The sequence below is a fragment of the Pteronotus mesoamericanus genome, unplaced genomic scaffold (genome assembly GCF_021234165.1).
Source record: "Pteronotus mesoamericanus isolate MK-2021 breed Mesoamerican mustached bat unplaced genomic scaffold, CSHL_Meso_final contig_124, whole genome shotgun sequence".
NCBI lineage: Eukaryota > Metazoa > Chordata > Mammalia > Chiroptera > Mormoopidae > Pteronotus > Pteronotus mesoamericanus.
This window is the reverse complement of record NW_026555051.1, coordinates 4,555,807-4,575,058: the sequence shown is the minus strand read 5'-3', so window position 1 is coordinate 4,575,058 and position 19,252 is coordinate 4,555,807. Positions and strand designations below refer to the sequence as shown.

At 34.4% G+C, this 19,252-nt stretch overlaps 1 protein-coding gene across 1 annotated transcript in view; it reads right to left on the bottom strand.

Moving 5' to 3' along the window:
• Nucleotides 1-1,639: 1,639 nt before the first annotated feature.
• The window catches only part of PLAA (phospholipase A2 activating protein), a 35,129-nt gene continuing 17,516 nt past the window's right edge, over nucleotides 1,640-19,252 (bottom strand). Inside the window, exons 8-14 of the mRNA XM_054588132.1 lie at nucleotides 16,900-17,057; nucleotides 16,001-16,220; nucleotides 14,181-14,252; nucleotides 11,326-11,394; nucleotides 5,664-5,765; nucleotides 3,976-4,140; nucleotides 1,640-2,667 (exon numbers count right to left, since the gene is read on the bottom strand). Coding sequence (XP_054444107.1) covers nucleotides 2,102-2,667; nucleotides 3,976-4,140; nucleotides 5,664-5,765; nucleotides 11,326-11,394; nucleotides 14,181-14,252; nucleotides 16,001-16,220; nucleotides 16,900-17,057 — 1,352 coding nt within the window. The 3' untranslated portion in view covers nucleotides 1,640-2,101. The remainder of the gene's footprint in view (nucleotides 2,668-3,975; nucleotides 4,141-5,663; nucleotides 5,766-11,325; nucleotides 11,395-14,180; nucleotides 14,253-16,000; nucleotides 16,221-16,899; nucleotides 17,058-19,252) is intronic.

Genomic DNA, 19,252 nt, shown 5'->3' with positions numbered 1-19,252 from the left:
TTAAACAAAACCTGATAATTATTTTGGCAAAAACACTGGAAAACAATGCCAGGTAATAGGAAATGGGTACCCTTGTATATTTATTAAGATAGAAGTAAATATACTAATATATGTCAAGTTTAAAAATCAGGTTATTTAACAGTGTATATCATTCCTTTAAAAAAACCACGTTTACATACCTATTGATAAGGTATTAAGAATGGTTCTCTCTGGGTAGTGTGATTACAGGCAGTTTTTATTGGTGTGTGTCATATTCAACACATATGTACTTTTATATTCAGAGAAAAACATTAAAAAAAATATTTAAAATATTACTAAACCACCATTTAACACTCATTTTTCAAGTGGGATTTTTTTTTTTTTTTTGCTAAACTGTACTCTGTATCTTTTCAATAAACATTAAATACTCGTATAATAAAAAGTTCTTATAAAGATTTATATACTAATGGGAAGAAAACAGTCTTTACAATATGTCACCTTACATTGTGAAAAGTAAATGCATATTCTTAACCAAGACTGTATGTTCATAGGTAACTAGTATTTCAAAATATTGTAGATAAATTGTTTTTAACATGCTAAGAAAGCATTGTAATGTAGTGGAACCAGGCTGACCAGGGCTAAACTCTTAACTTTGGAATTTAACTTTGATTTAAACCCCTAAATTTCAACTCAACCATAGTGCAGCACAGGTTCATAATGGAACCAGCAAACAGAATCAAGTCTTGGTATACACCAGAAAGCTGCAACTTAATACTTAACAAAAAACATGTCCCCTCTGTTTATAGTTTATCCGTTCTTTTTTTGACATTCCAAGTTTTTCCTTGGATTAATCTAGACAAATCAGAATGTTTCCCTCCTCTATTGGGGAACTCTTCTTCTCTGACTATGATTTGGCATGACAGCCAGGAAATTCATGGTTTTATACAACACAAATTAGAGTAATGCTATTTTAAGCAAAGTCCTTTTTATGAAAACATCTTTCCTACTTTTTAAACTAGGCAGTTACACTTATCTTAATTGAAGTTCTCTTAGACACAATATATCATGTAATAGGATTCCTTTTTTGTATTCCTAGGATGTTCACAAATTTTTGACTCCCTCTCTAGGAAGTAGAGTATGTATGCACTTTTCTTTTTCTCTATCATGCTTCATCCCATCATCTTTACCTCTGAAAATAAAGAGATAGCACCATAGTTCATTTAAAGGGTTTGGGAAATAGGTATCAATGTGGTTAGCACAATGCCTGGACCATGTCTGGGGCTCAAACTTGGCTCTGGACTTACAAATAACATAGATTGGTATACTCTTGCTTGCACAATTGCCTAAAATTCAGTGCATCCCAAATTCCCTTTAAGATCATGGAAATGACCAAAAATAAACAATCAAATTTTAAAACTGGAATGAATAATGAAGTTATCTCAAATAGTGAAGGGCAAAAGAAACTGTATCGTAAGTCTTGAGTTACCTTGGGGCCTCATCAGTCTGAACTGATTGACAACCTAACATCGCTTAGTATTTTGCTTTTACTTTATCTAAAAATGAGCCATCAAACAAATTCACTTTCCATTTACAAATAACTTAAATGAATAAGTTGTTTTATATCTTTTCAATATATGGAATCATTTACAATGAACTTCATTTTTAAAAAATTCTGAAGTAGTTACCCTAAAACAAGACTTTTTATCAGTGCTATTAAAAAAACCTAGCAATGAAAAATGAGTAGAGTAGAAACTGAATAAAAGAAAACTATCAACAATTAATAATCAGGGGTATATCAGTAGTAAAAACAATACATAAATAAAAGCACTTGTCTTCTCTTCTGTGGCTAAAGTACAGAAATTATGCCACCATAGTTGTTGACTACAGCTCATTCTTAATTTGTTTCTAAATCTTGAAAACCTATCCATGTTATACAGGAAAATTTCACAGTTCATCAGTGTAAAAATTTTATTTCTCCTTTGTCCCCCCCACCCACATTACAAGATCTGAAATTTTACTTAATCTACAGCATTTTTAAAAAATGTTCTGTTATCAGTCATGTAAAATGTGAGGAAAAAAGAAAAACACTAGCCAATTTAAAATATCAGCCCCTGCTCCATTGTTACAGCAAATTTAGGATAAGTCTACAGCATTCACTTACTTTAGCTGGTTCTGATACTGAGGCATACTTTTTAATTTGAGAATCAACGCCTAAAGACTTGGCTAATTGTAGAGCATTTGAATCATCACTGATCAGTGTTCCAAGAGCTACAAGAAGTCTAAAAATGGCTTCCAGGTCTTGTACAACTTCGAAGACTGTACTAATTACTGACAAGCATTGAGCTTTCCCTTCAATGTTATGGTCTTTATGAAAACAAACAGAATAGTTCAGGGTCAAGGTAGCCAGAGCAATATGGATGTTCTTATTGCTCCCTGCTTTCAGTTCTATTGCATGGGACATTAATGATTCCCTTTGGGACATCATGAGCTTTTGTCCTGCCTGGCCAACAAAACAATTGCAAAAGGTCCTCAGAGCAAGCAGCTGGTTTGCTGGCTTTCCTTTAGGGTTCAGAAGACTGATAAGATGACTGCTGAACTGAGCTCCTTCCTTTTCATTGCAGAAGGTCTCGTTCACACTGGGATGCTTAATTGACAACCGAAGAATGTCAAGTGCAGGAAAGACGATATCTGTTAAGAAGAAAAATTCATCAATAATTATGGAAATCCAGAAAATTCCTACGACTGTTACTCAATTTTTAAGGATTTTATTTCCTGTTACAAAATTGACACATGCTTATTTCAGAAATTGTTAAAAATCATGTGCCTGCTTTAAAATGCATATATTTCTAAAACTGTGTTAATTGATTTTTCATATTTATAAAGATTGGACTTATTGCTACAATATCATATATGCTCTAATAATAATGTAACTCTCTTGGGTTATCAATCAGCTGACACACAGTGAGTTTTCAATAAATCCTTGCGGAATGAATGGGATTCGGACCTTGCTTTTAAACATTGCATAATAAGACCAAAGAGTTGGAGAGGGAATGTTCTTTATAGAAGAATTCCAGTTGACAAATGCTAAAAGGATGCTTACAAATTGATGGAGAGCTTTATATTCAAGGGACTGGGTAGACACCATCTGAAGAAATGCACTCCTTAAACAATCTTAAGAATCACTAAAAGTAAGGAAACTAGAAATTATGTGCCTTGTGATACAAAGGTAGTTTGCAGTAGCATTTATAAAGAGTATTCACGTTAACAAACAAACAAAAAAACCCCCTGAACCAGAATCTAATTACGTATAGCAGAAACCGCAGAAATAGAGCAACACATTCAATTAAATTAAGTGATCAGCCAAATCCACAATATGGGATATTTTGTAGGATTAATGATTTTTTCCTCCAATATCTCAACAGCACAAAAAAATAGGGAAGACGACATTTTTAGTCTTAAAAATTAAATGTAAAGTAATGAATGGAAACTAGCTGTTTGGTCGTGAGCACACTATAGTGTCAGAGATACTGAACTGTGATGTTGTACATCTGAACCTCACATAATGTTATAACAACCAATATTACCTCAATAAAAAATAAAATTTTAAAATTTCAAAAATAATTAAATGAATTTACTAAAAAAAGAAAAAAAATTAAAGTAAAAATCCTTATAGCGTATGTTTGTAGTCTAGGGTTAATAGGTCATAAAGAGTTTCTTAGGTGGCTTGCAGGGGATCCTCAAATGCTCTGAAATGGAATACAAAATGGTATCTGTATTGGGGTCATTACATTTCCTTCAGATTCTCACAACACATGTGAGCAAAACAAGACTATGAATTATAGTGATATACTGCATCCTTTTTGTAAAGTTTTTTATAATGTGAATTACAACTATTGAGGCTAATTTTTACTTAACCTAGAAACACCAATAATATTGACAGACATGAAAAGACACACTTCTTACTTTCTAGTTATATTTTAAAGAGTGTTTCTCTACCTTCAGGCCACTTAATGGCTTTCCACAAAATCTGAAGTTGCTGGGCTGTGGGTTTTTCTGAAGAACTATTACATATTAGAGAAAGTATTTTCTCGAGAAGTATAAGGTCATCTTCAGTTAACTTCTTCTCTTCAGGTGCAGTTCCATTGAGTTCCTTCAGTTTACCTAGAACCCAAAACCAAACCTTCAAAATTCTCTAACTGTAATCAGTCAGATAAAATATATAAATGCAAATCTTACAAATTAGTACTCTAGCATACACTATGGACAAGTTAAGACTTTTCATGACAATTACTCAAGACCATAACAAGGATGAGGCCTGTGAGTATTTTTAAACTGAAAGGTTATTGTGATGATTTTTATTTTCTAACATCTTCTGAAGCTTTCTGCTTTGAATACGTTTTAAAGTATATCATATCTGTAATGATTCTGAATGGTTTTCAAAGCAGCATGACGTCATATATAGCCATTTATAAGTCAACCCCCAATTTTCTCAAGGAGAAAATTTGTAACTTTTAACTAACTTATCTAGTATATTAATTTCTATGACGGTAAACAAAACATGTGAAACTTAAATGCTTATTTATAATAATTTATTGACTTAGTTCCATATGTACCTTTGTCATTGCATTATTTTAAACATTTTAATGGAAATAATTGTCTTTTGCCATCATATTTCATGAAACAATTTCTTTTAAACTTGTCACAGGCATCTTCAATATAAGCATCCTCGTTATCATTAATGCTACCTTGAGTCACCAAACATTGTTTCCTCAAAAATTTTTATCTCTATAAAAAAGCCCAAATTCCCAATACAAAAATATTAGGAACAAAAAATTGTCCAAATTTACAAATTTTTATCCATCATAACTAGACACTTAGATCTGTTTCACTATTTTTGGTGTTGAAAATTTTAACACTATCAGAATATAGAAAACAAAGTTTATTTAAGAAATGCAAAAAGAGACCTCTTGTATGTATTGTATGTGAGCTGAAAAATTTCCAGTTGTTCATAAATGTACACATACTCTTTACTGTTCAAAATAAAGCAATTAAGAAAACACGATTTTTATAAAGGTAGTATGAAGGATAATTTTGACACAAAACAAAATAAAAAAATCCCTGTCTTACATTCAGTTATGTATGTTATCTGAAATAATTCTCTCATAATCTTTTGCCAACAGAGCTGATAGTACTCTTGGTCCATAAAAGTTCCCCCCAAAACCTGTGCTTTTGTTTTGAGAAAAACAAATTAGCAGAAAAAGCACTCAAAGTCAACTGAGAAGTTCCATTTTTAATGGGAAATTTAAACAGCCTTTTATTATTACTTCTAAGAACTATTAATTTTTTAAAGCTAAGATTTTTATTTTTGTAACTGCTTTATTCATTCTTAAAAAAAATCTTAAGAGCTTAGGGGATGGGATTTACATTTTCCTACCTTTAGTAGTCTTCTCATTAAAGTCATCATACAGCATTTACTTTATATCTGCATAAGGCTTCTTTCAAAGTATTAAGGGCCCATTATCAGATTGTGCATTCACAGTCTATACATTTGTGAACTACCACAACAGAAGTCTCTATCATGGAAACTTACCCAGTTCCTAGCTCATGTTAGGAGGAGAAATGGTGTTGAGTGCATGGTAACGAGTCTGGATACATGACAAAACTTTTAGTTAAAATATACTTACCTATTATTTGTGTAGGATTTGCTTGGTCAAAAGTGACAGCCTCTTTTTTAGGGAAATAAATATTCACTGTTTTAGATGCAGCTGATTGGTAGGCACTATTCCCTATGTACAAAGCAGAAGATGTTGAAGATCATAAGCCGTGGTCAAAAATGAGATTTTTCTAATTATATGACTTTGTTTTCACAATTAAGATATGTAACTACTCAGTGCATGCAATAACAAGCAACCTCAAAAACAAAAAAAGAGGAAAAATCCTTTAATGAAGGAATGGGCATTAACAAGTTAGACTATAAAAAGATTGTTAACTGCAGTATGAACCGGGAAGAGACCAATTTGGAGACTATTATCATTGGTGTTAGTGTGAGATGACAGTAGCTTGGACTAAAGTAAATATGGTTCCAGTAATAAATACCAAACAGTAAAAAGATTATTAAAGATTTCTGTAAATGGGAGGAAGCACTGTTACCTTCAGACTCTTTTGAAAATATAACAGATACAGCTAACAATTACTAAACACTTATTCTGTATAAAGTGATTTATATGTACTTTATAATTTTAAGATCTTACCAACTCTAAGACAGGTATCTTAAGTTTATAAATGAGAAAACAGATGCAGAAATAGAGTAACTTTCTCAAGGTCAAACAGAATAAAAAGTAATGGAACTCAGACTTGAATCTAAGCATTCCTCACCCCAGAGTCCTTAATCTTAATTACTATGTTCAATACTGCCAGCCAATGGTACTTTCACAATGAAAAAACACCTTACAGAAACACACACCAAATTAGCTCCTAAGTAGAGGTTACTGGTATTTATTTTATTAGGCTCAGTAACATATGCCATATATATTCTCTTATATAAAATAAAAAGTAGGGGGAGGAGAGGCCAAGATGGCAGAGGAATGAATGGAGGTCACTTTGACCTCCTTGCAGGACCAATCTGGAATTACAACAAAACTGTGGAGAAATCACCTGGAAAAAGCAACTAAACAGCAAGAGAAGTGCCTTATAATGTCTGACAGAAAGAAGAATCGACTTTAGCACAACCTGACGGGTAGAGAGTGTGGTAGGAACTCGAGAAGAAGGGCAGGGCGCCCGTGGGTGGAAGCGCCAGAGGGATGTTTAAATGGCCAGTTGGATCCCCTTGAGAATGGAGAGGAAAAAAAAACCGGGGTAGCAATACTTATATCAGACAAAATAGATTTCAAAACAAAGGGCATAAAAAGAGACATCGAAGGTCGCTTCATAACACTCAAGGAAAGAATCCATCAAGAAGATATAAATATTGTAAATATATGTGCACCCCTCATAGGAGCACACAAATATATCAGGACTTTCTTAGAGAACTTCAAGAAAGATATAGACAGCCACACACTGATCGGGGGTATTTTAACTCCCCACTGTCAACAATGGATAGATCTTTGAAACAAAGCATCAACAAGGATATTGTGGAACTGAGTAATAGATTACATCAAATGGACTTAACTGATATATATATATATATATATATATATAGGACCTTTCATCCCACAGAAACAAAATACACATTCTTTTCAAATGCACATGGAACATTTTCAAAGAAAAACCACATGACGGGACACAAAACAAGCCTCAATGAATTCAGGAAAATTGAAATCATAACGAGCATTTTCTCGGACCTCTGGGGCTTGAAACTAGAACCCAACCTCAAGGAAAAGACTCAAAAACATGCAAATTAATGTAAACTAAATAGCATGGTATTCAACAATGAATGGGTTAATAATGAGATCAAAGAAGAACTCAGTAAGTTTCTGGAAACAACTAAAATGAACACACAACAGTCTTGAACCTATGGGACACAGCAAAGGCGGTCCTGAGAGGGAAGTTCATAGTAATACAGGCCTACCTAAAAAAGATAAAAACATTTCAAGTAAAGAACCTCACCCTACATCTACAAGAATTGGACAAAGAAAGGCCAGAGTGAGCAGAAGGAAGGAATAATCAAGATCAGTGCAGAATAGAATGACATAGAGATTAAAAGAACAAGTGGAAGGATCAACCAATCCAGGAGCTGTTTTTTTGAAAAGATAAACAAAATCAACAAGACTTTAAGCAGACTCATCAAGAAAAAAAGGGAGAGGACTCAAATAAATAGTATCTGAAATGGAAGAGGAGAAATAATAAATGATAACACAAATACATAGGATTGAAAGAAATTACTAGGAACAATTATATGCCAAGAGAGCTGAAACCCTAGGTGAAATGGACAAATTTCTAGAAAAATATAATCTTCCAACACTGAACAAAGAAGGAGCAGAAAGCCTGAATAGACCGTTAACAGTGGGTAAAATTGAAGCAGTAATCAAAAAACTCCCGGCCGACAAAAGCCCTGGACTGGACGGTTTCACAAGAGAATTTTACAAAACATTCAAGGAAGAGCTAACCTCTGTTCTTCTCATATTATTCCAAAAAATCCAACAACAGGGAAGACTCCCAAACTCTTTTTATGAGGCCAACATCATCCTAATCCCCAAGCCAGATAAAGACACAACAAACAAAGAAAATTACAGGCCAATATCACTAATGAACATAGACACTAAAATCCTCGACAAAATACTGGCAAACTACACCTAGTAATACATTAAAAAGATCATACACCATGATCAACTGGGATTCATTCCAGGGATGCAAGGATGATTCAATATTCACAAATCAATAAAGGTAATACATCACATAAACAAAAGGAAAGACAAAAACTACATGATCACATCATTAGATGCAGAAAAATTATTTGATAAGTTACAGCATCAATTTATGATAAAAACATTCAGTAAAGTGGGAATAAAGGAAGCATACCTCAATATAATAAAAGCCATATATGAAAAACCTACAGCTAACATCATACTCAACAGGAAAAAACTATAAGCTTTCCCACTAAGATCGGGAACAAGACAAGGTTTTCTACTTTAACACTTCAATTCAACATAGTTCTGGAAGTCCTAGCCACAGCAATCAGAAAAGAAAAAGAAATAAAAGGAAAGAAGGAAGTAAAACTGTCATTGTTTGAAGATGACATAAGAGTGTACATAGAAAACCCTATAGACTCCACCAAAACGCTACTTAACCTAGAAAGTGTACTTGGCAAAACAGCGGGATACAAAGTCAATATCCAGAAATTGCAGGCATTTTTGTACACCAGCAATGAAATATCAGAATCACAAATCAGGGAAAAATTCCCATTGCTATAGCGACAAGAAAAAAAGTACCTAGGAATAAACTTAACCATGGAGGTAAAAGACCTGTACTCAGAAAACTATACAACACTGAAAGAAATTAAGGCAGACACAAACAAATGGAAGCACATACCATGTTCATGGATCAAAAGAATTAACATCATTGAAATGTCCATACTACCCAAAGCAATTTATAGATTCAATGCAATCCTTATTAAAAAACCAATGCCATTTTTCACAGATATAGAACAAACATTTCAAAAATTTATATGGAACCATAAATGACCCCGAATAAGTACAGCAATTTTGAGAAAGATGAATAACGTAGGTGGGATCACATTACCTGACATCAAACTATATTACTAGTAATATTACTATATTACTATGGAACAGAACAGAGTCCAGAAATAAACCTATGTCTACATGGTCAATTAATATTCAACAAAAAGGACAGATGCTTAAAATGGAGTAAAAACAGCCTCTTCAATAAATGGTGCTGAGAGATCTAGACAGCTACATGCAAAAAAAAAAAAAAAAGAAATTAGACGAATTTATACTATACACAAAAATAAACTCAAAATGGATGAAAAGACTTAAATATAAATCGTGACACCATTAAAGTCCTAGAGGAGAACATTGGCAGGAAACTCTCAAGATATTCCATGCAGCAATTTTTTCACTGATATGTCCTCTAGAGCAAGAGACATAAAGGAAAGAATAAAACAATGGGACTACATCAAAATAAGAAGCTTCTCCACGGCTAGAGAAAATGTCAGCAAAATGAAAAGGGAACTAACCATATGGGAAAAGATATTTGCCAATGATACCTCAAACAAGTATTTGATCTCCGAAGTATACAAAGTAGCCACACAACTCCACTTCAGGAAGAGAAACAATCCAAGGGAAAAATGCGCAAAGGACCTGAACAGACACTTCTCCAAGGACATACACAGGGTTCAGAAATACATAAAAAGATGCTCAGCATCACTAGCCATCAGAGAAATGCAAATTGAAACCACAATGAGATACCACTTCACACCGATCGGAATGGCCATCATAAAGAAATAACAAGTGCTGACCAGGTTGTGGAGAAAAGGGAACCTTAGTCCACTGTCAGTGGGAATGCAGACTGGGGCAGACACTGTGGAAAACAGTTTGGAGTTTCCCCAAAATGATAAAAATGGAACTGCCTTTTGACCCAGTGATTCCACTGCTGGGATTATACCCTAAGAATCCCAAAACACCAATTCAAAAGAACCTATGCACCCCAAGGTTCATAGCAGCACAATTCCAATAGCCAAGTGCTGGAAGCAACCTAAGTGCCCATCAATAAATGAGGGGATCAAAAAACTATGGTACATTTACACAATGGAATACTACGCAGCAGAAAGCGGGAACTCCTACTCTTTGTGACAGCATGGATGAAACTGGAGAGCATTATGCTAAGCGAAATAAGTCAGGGGGTGAAAGATAAATACCGTATAACCTCACCTGTAATGAACCAAACAAACAAGAAAAATAAAATCAGCAACATTGAAAGGAAAAACAAACCAACAATAACAAGAGAAGGGGGGGGGTGGTAACTGGGAAGGGAAGGGGAAGGGTCAAATCAAGGAACATATATAAAGGACCCATGGAGAAAGCCAGAGTGGGGAAGGATTGAGGGTGGGAGGTAGGGGTGAGTGGGGCAGGGAAAAGTGGTAACAGGAAACTGGAGACAAATGTATTTGAATAAATAAATAAATAGGGGAAAATATATGCTAAGGTATCTGTTAACCTTGCAAGACATAAACTGCAAACTTAGCTCTGTATTTTACTGCTATCCAATATGGTGGAAGGAAGGCCTGCATATATTCAAAGGTGATGAAGTAAGATGTGGCAGACTCTAAGATAGATACTAGGGATAAAAAAAAAATTATTTGCTAAGGAGAAGTCCCAATATGCAGGCCTAAATTAGAAAAGCAAATTCCTTTCAGCATCCCCGGGAGAGAACACCACAGTGAGTAACATTTTCAACATATTAAGAATGAATGAAGGAGAGACTGAAATAAACCCTCATTTGGTAAGGGTACTGAGGAAACCAGGGGGAGCAAAAGAGAAATATAACAGCAGTTTTCAATCTTGACTGCACCATTAGACTCACACTGGAAAATTACAAGACTGCCCTTGCCAGGACACCAACCCAGAGCAGTATTAGACCAAGTGAGCATCTCTCTGGATAAGGTTCAAGTACTTTCTTTAAAGCTCCTCAGATGATTTTCATGTGCAGTAATAACAATGCTGAAAACACTGTAAAAGCCAAGTGAAGAAGTTTGGTCTTGATTTACTACATAAAAAGTTCTCCAGCAATTAAAACAACACCGATTTTCTTAATCTTTTTTAAGATAAAACTTTCAATAAAGTTTAAAAACCTTTAAAAAAAAAAAAAAAGAAAGGAATGAAAAGTATATACCTGTAAATGGATCAACTCCAGCTATGGAAGCTCCCACACCTGCAGACCCTGGTACATAACGACCTCCACCTAAAATGCAATAGTCCGAGTAAGCAAAGGTAATCACAAATTGTAAAGTTCGAACTGCCCCTCTTTACTTAAAATAGTTTATTTTCATTATTAGTCACATTTTGAAATAGTATCTTTATAGGTAAAAAATGAGCTGTAAATTCAGTACAGAAAAATGCTTAGAACAGTGCCTGTCATGCAGTTAGTGCCCAGTGTTAACGAGGAAAGTACTCCTAAAGTTATAAAAGAAACATTGGATACCTTATGCATTATAGTTATAGAAGTTACATGAATTACAAAAGCATTCGGGGATTGGTGAAAGAAATAAAGTTTCCATAATGAAATGTGTAAAACATTCTACTGAAATTGAGAAATAGGATTATCTAACACATACAACACAGAGAAAAGAGGCTCGGTAAGAGTTAGGGATGCTAGAACAATAGTTCAGTCTCACATTTTAAGTTATATGTGTGGCAGTCTCATTGATAATGGAAAGAAAGGAATATGAGAAACAAGTGCAGAGAGAGAATAAGCAGAATTTGGAGAAGTTTGGAGTTCTAGAGCAGCCTTTATGGGAAGAAGAAAGATGAACTATCGTTTTAGTCTCCGAATTTAACACCTAGGAGTTGGTGTAACCAGAATAAAGATGAAGAAAAAGCAAGCAAAACTAAAATACAAAAAAATCACTCAGATGTAAATATCAATAGAATTAAAATAATAAAGAACACAAAATAAAAGGATTTGAGTTTTTACTATATGTCAGCTAGCATGCTAGCCATCTTATAGTCATGTACTCATTTAAAAATTAGATACCACTATTACTCACAATACCTATTACAGGAATGCTAAATAACTTGCTCAAAGCATTATGAGGCAGAGTGTAGTTCCACTTTTCTAAATATGGTTCTCTGACATTTAGAGTCACCTGATCAATATGCAGATTCCCAGCACTTATGCATCTTACCCTAGTGGTTTACCAAATTGGCTTCATGTTACAAACCTATAGTAAGCTTTTACAACAACCTAACAGCAAACCACACCCTAGACTATTTAATTTAATCAGAATTCATGGTTGAGGGATCAGGGCAATGGTATTTTTAACTGTCTCACAAACCTAATGTGTCTAAATCTGTGGGAAGGACCATGTAGTAAGTAATTTAAACAAGCATCCCAGATGATTCTAATGATCAGTGGAAGTTTGGCAACCACATAAATAAGGAAAAGATGGACCTTATGTTGTAAGACAGATAGGCAAACCTTTTGGTCCCAGTGATATTGGTAAAACCGGGGGAACGACATCAACAATAACAGCTAACATATTATTGAGGGCTTAAGTATATTCCTCCTAGAATACTTTACATGTATTATACAATTTAATTTGCATAATATCTCAATTTGGTAGGTGCTCTTGTCCATTTTTTTATAATAGTTGGTTCAGTTGTCCTTTTAATTCTGTAATTCTCTTGGACATTTAGTATGCTATCTTACATATCTCCATAATCACTGCATCTTCTGAGTTATTGACATTGTGCAACAGTGAGACAGGCTCCAGTTACTATGGAGTTCTCTTGGTTTTGTTATTGTTTGAAGGTTGGTATGTTCTTTCTGTTCCAAAAAAGATCTACCAATGAGATTCGGTAACTCTGGTGTTCTAAGTTTCAGCGCATTAATGTGCCTAAATGTGCTGATAAAGTCATCATCTTATCTACTCTTCGGATCCTTACTACCTTCTCAAATTGCATTTGTCATCAGATACTTCCTTAACAGCCACTGTGCCATCACAAGATTTAGCTTGATAGTTGGTTATTGCAGTATACTAGTTATCGATGCATGGGGTACAGCTACTTGCATCTGGTCCACCAATTCATTCACAGGAGAAAGTTCATGAGAGCAATTCATAACCTCATGACACTGACCCAAGGTTGTGTGTTGGTCCAATCTATGATTTACAGAGGACTGTATGTTGGCAAGGCCAATGGATACCATAAACACTATAAATGTCTTCCCAAATTTGATATATTTTCCAGGAACTCTGGTTGAAGATCCAACAACAGCATCATAAAATATATCAAAAACTATTCTGAAAACAGAGACTTCTTCGGCAGCATTAAAGTCCAAGTCTGGCCATTTTTTCCAGTATTGTTGATGCTGAGGCATGCATACCTTGGTAAATAGTCACTTTGAAGAGACACATGAACACTTTCAGGGCTTCAGGAAGGCAACTAATAACTTAGATTAGGAAGACTAATCCTGGGCAGCTGGTGAACTGTCTCCTTCCACACTAAGGCAAATACGCCTGAGCAGACTTCTTGACTGTACTGCTCCATCCAATATCAGGGACTCACATGGCTCCTTCTCTGCTCATGATCGGTAGCATCTCGACAGTGACAGCATTCATGCTGTGTCTTGGTTGGTGGGCTCCCCTATTATCTAATTTCACAGATAAAAAAAATAGGCTCAGACAGGTTAAGTGACTTGCCAACTTGTCATAGCAGGTAAGTGGGAGAGCCAAATTTTGAACCAAGGTCTGTCTGGCTCTAAAACCTATGCTCTTAATGACTCTCCTGGCAGGAAGGACCACTGGAGAAAATGGTAAGTTATAATAACATGCTATTTAAAAGTCATGAGGAAAATCACAAAGGTACTCTAAGAAAAAGCAAAAATTAGAAGTTAAAGAAAAGGAGATCTATCAATATTGGACATATAGATAAGGGAAGTATCAGTTACTGAATGGTATCTCCAAAATGAAAAGCCGTATAATGTAATATACATTTAGTGGAGATACATTAATCAAAATTGCATCCCACCTGTAAAAGGATCTGCTGCAGGCAGTAGGTTAGAAGATCCTGATGAAGAGCCTGGAACATACCGACCACCACCTGTGCATGCAAACAAAGGGAAGACTGAAGTATGCCACAATTTTGAATTTCACAAATAACACAACACTTACATTAGAAGACTCTAAGCTTGGAGGAAAACAGAAGAGCAAGATAACAGAACTTACAGTCAAAAAAGACTATTAAGAAACTAAAATTTCAGTGATTCTCCAAGCTCTGTTTTCTTAACTTTAACACTTTATTATATCTTAGCCCTTGCATTTAAATATTAAAATAACTAGGAATTGAAATGTATAAAGAGAAATTGTGGGTGGTCTCCGACCTAAATAGTATACATACAATCAATTCCTATTCCTATACAAATTCACCAGAATTCCTGCTGATGCTTTTGCTATAAAAACCACAGGCATCAAATGTTAATCTTTTAGAGAACCACTGAGTTCATTAATTCATGTGTCAAACAGTGCATTCAGTGCTAAGGATCCAGCAGAGAACATGATTGCTTGTATCCATTGAAGCTTACAACCTACTAAAGAAGAGAATCACAAAGGGGATGAGTGCTACAAAGGAAACTGACTTATGTTTATACCTTTACAAATGTGTGGTGTATGTGCATGTATGTTTTGTTAGTACCTCTAGTGAAATAATTGCAGACATCTATGAAGATGTATGTAAGGATGCTTATGAAGTTAAAGCTTTAGAAGAGCAAAAAAGCCAAATAGTTATACTTCCAGATGGAACCAGCTGCTTTAATATCTGTCCTCGGTCCTATAAAATAACTTACACAATACTACGATCGTGTGTTCACTCTTTTGAACTGCAGACTGGAAGTCTACCAACAGAAATGTCCAGATAATTAAAACATTCCTGGCCCTCGTTTTTTTGTAAAGTGCAACTTTTGGGAAGGTTGCATCATTTAGAGTTCAGTAGTGAGTCAGCCTGATAATTCTTTTTAAGTCAACATGCGCATGATATTAGCTTTATTATGTGAACTGGCAATGGAAATTTGGAAAGAGGAGATAATTTGGGAGCATGAAGTATGAGTCAGGGAAGAAAAAAAAAATCTAAGGCCATAGAGTCAAAACTGACAACAGTAAAACATTAATAATAAAGTACCAATTTGAAAATTTTGTTTAGAGCTTGCCCTGTACCTAAGAGGAAGCATTTTATTTCCTCCTGTACCATGGCGTTGGTTCCTGGGGCCCAGAACTCAGGCTTATACTGCTAGAATTATAATCTATTTCCTATGAGCTAGGACTCAGCCTAATACTACTAGGATTGTAATTTATGGACTGGCATGAGAATCTAATCCCATTTATAAAAATTTAGACACTGTATGTTACAAACAGCTGACTTAAAATGAACATGTGGAATATAAATAACTTAAAATGAAACTACCCACAGTTCAGTCCTAGATGTGATACACAACTAACCAATTTAGCCTCATGTGAAAACAGAATTTCACAAAAAAATATATTTTTAAAAAGAAGTACTATATAAAGGAAAACAGAAGTTTCTTTTTATTTCAAATGACTAAATTAAAATCTCAATTTTATTTAGTTTACAGTGTGACTACATTTTTGTAACAGAATAATTTATAATCATTTTTATAAATACAGATTTACTATGTAATTTGAGGCTTGCAAATATGAATGTGAAGTAAAAACCTATTGTAGATCTTGGTTTTTATTTAAACAGATAATCATAATGGGCATTTAGACATATCAAACAATGAAAATCAACCAAAATTGATGAAAGCACATTAAGACCTAATACCAACCCTAACTTACCTGTGAATGGATCTGAAAAACTGGTGTTCCCAAGTCCCAACATTTGACCTTTTGTGTTATCAATAATAAATTTTGCCACTTGATCCAAAAACATGGGATTCAAATCATTCTTCTGTAAAAAGTTGTATGCAGTTAACCAGGGATCATCGCTGATGTTATATGGCAATTTATATGATGGTCCACCTTCATTGACATCAATTGAGAAAACATAATCAAATTCCTTTGATAGGAATATAAAAAGGAGATAAATAATTACTAAGTTATCTGTTCATATGTATTAATGACATATATAGTCAGGTGTTATAGTTTATTTTAATAATTATAGTACTTAAACTTTCTCCAAGGTACAATGTTAAAATCTTCCATTTGGCATATAATAATTAATGGCAACCACTTGCATGTGCTACAAGATTAGTATTTCACTGGGAGGTGGAAGTGGGGGACGAATTAACACTACATTTTAATTCTAAGGCCAAAGGAGAATTTCCAATTGTTTGATCTCAAGGTCAATATATTAGCTGTTACCATGCCCCGCTCACCAATATTCTGGCATTATAAGCATTCCCCTTAGGGTCCCTCATGTCTTGTCAAGTGAAATATAGGCATGAAGCATTAAATGAAAGGTGGTACAGAAACTCCTAATCCAAAATGGAAAGGAAGAGATTATGTTAACTACTAAAAGACAAATAATGCCTAATCTTTCTATGAAATGCAGCTTTCCCTACATGGAAAGATTGTTAAAAAAATCTAAATCAAGACAGGGAAAAAGAGAGAATTTCCCCCATAGAAATGTATTTTTAAATATCAAACACCAAAGAAAATTTTATTAGCATGGAGAAAACATTTAATTTGTCGAATGCTTTAAGATTAAGGTAATTAGAAAGCAGAAGTCAACATACTTTCCCTTCATATAAAACTTTTCCAGATGTTTGCTGATTAGCACCAGATGAGCCAACAACATCACCAATTTTTATCCACCTCCCTTCATTAATACTCCATTGATAGGCTTCGACTTTCTCCCCATCTCTGATTAGACGAGTCTGTCCTTCTCTAGTACCTTAAAGTAAAAATTTTGAGAATCAAAGATTGAAAGGCAGAGTAAAATTCAAAAACATTTACAGAGAAAGTTGTTAACATTAAAATTTATATATAAAAGAGAGTATGTATTTTGGTTTAGTAGAAAATTTTATCAAACAAAAGATTTTAAAATATAATTCTACAGGATAGTGGTGTAAAAAATAGGGATTAAAAAGAAACTTTATTAAATAAAGGAAGGTTAAAAAATGCGATTCTAGAAAGTAGCTAGCCCATCAAAATTAAAACAGGTTTTATTACTGAGTATCTTCTGACAGCACTTTCATTTCAGTAAATGATTCTCCAATCTTCTAGATGCTCAGGCCAAAATATATGGAAGAGTCTGATTCTTCTTTCTTGAAATCCCACAAACAATCCTTTAGAAAATTCTATCAGCTCTGTATTTAAAATATATCTAGAACTACCTCTTTTTACCATCTCCATCACTACATGTTGGTACAAACTACCATCATTTCTCAGTCGGAATGATTGATGGCCTCCTGCTCCTACCCTGGGCCCTGCAGTCTACATTCAACCCAGCAATCACAGAAATTATTTCAAAAGTTTAAGGAGCTCCTGACACATCCAGCTGGAGACCCTTCAATGACTTCCAAACTAACCATCAATTAAAGCCTGTTCATTGGAGTGGTGTACAAGGCCAAACAGAATCTGCCTGTACCATCCTCTCTTACCTGCTCTTCATCTTCTCCTTCCCTCATCCTATCATCCTACTTCAGCCATGGAGACTTTGGACTAGCTATTTATTCTGCCTCTGATACTCTTCACACAGGTGCTGGCAAGGTTTGCTCCCTTGCCTCCTTGAGGACTTTACTTGAATGTCACATTCTCAGCAAAGCCTTCAACGGCAAAGACACCATCTGTCCTCCAGAGATTCATGTTCCTTCCTATTCCATACAGTAGAGCTGTGGCTGTCTAGTCGGAGATTACATTATTTAGTTGTCTTGTACCTTGAAGTCCCTGGATGTTACATACTGAGTATACATTCAGTAGCATCTGGGTGGGCGTGATATAGGCCATTTCAAGGCCTACTCTATCATCCTCTGTCCTCCCCATTACCCTGTTCGGCAGATGAAAGTCTACACCCAAGGAACCTTTGAAGTTATATGTTGAGAACAGTGGTTTCCATCAGCCTGGGTTCCTGAACGGCCCTGAGAAGCAAAATTACTCTACATACGTGCTTCAGCATACCCTGTCATCAACTGAACTTTAAATGTGCAATAAGTAAACTTTTCTTATGTTAAGCCACTGAGATTTTTGGATCGATCTGTTTTTATGTGTTACAGCAGCTACTGCTATCCTATTTTACACGTTCCCTAGCCACTGTATGTACAAAGATAAAACAGTCACAACCCTGGTTTTATTTTTCCTTTAGTATTTATCTTTATCTGCCATAGTTAAATATTATTTATTTTTTAATTATCTGTCTCCTCATGAACATAAATGTGTGAGAACAGATTTTTGTCTCTTTTGTTATCTGCTGTACTCCCCAGAGCTTAGAACAATACCTGGCACACATAAAGCCCTTAGTAAAAATATTTATTGTATGTATATACACAGTGGCAAAAAGATTATATTTTGTAAAGAATTGTAAACATATTAAAACATGATATTAGTGCAATGGTTCTCAAAATTTTGTTTTCAAGACCTCTTTGTAGTTGTAAGAGTTACTCAGAAGCCCAAAGAGCTTTTTATAATGTGGGTTATATCAATTTATTAGATTTGAAATTAAAAATGAGAATATATTTACTTCATGGAAAACAATAATAGGTCCATTACATTTTTAATAAATATTTTAATGAAAAAAGTTTTATTTTTAGAAATTTAATGAAAAGACTGGCATTGTTGTTTCTATAAATCACTGTAGTGTCTCTCTTAATAAAGGACAGCTGGATTTACCATACCTGCCTGTGCATTCAATCTGCTGCAATCTGTTGTTTTGCTTGAAGTATATTTTAAAGAAAAGGTTGAAAAAGAGAAGACTAATTTAATACCCTTTTCAAAAAAATGTGATTATATAAGTAGTAAGTCCTTATAATTTAGAATCTAAAACCATGTCTATTAATTTGTTGTGCACTATCAAACTAAAATTCATTGGTCTATCTTATACTTTGAACAGTTTATAGCACCATGAACTAGCATTTGGAAAATACTGATTAA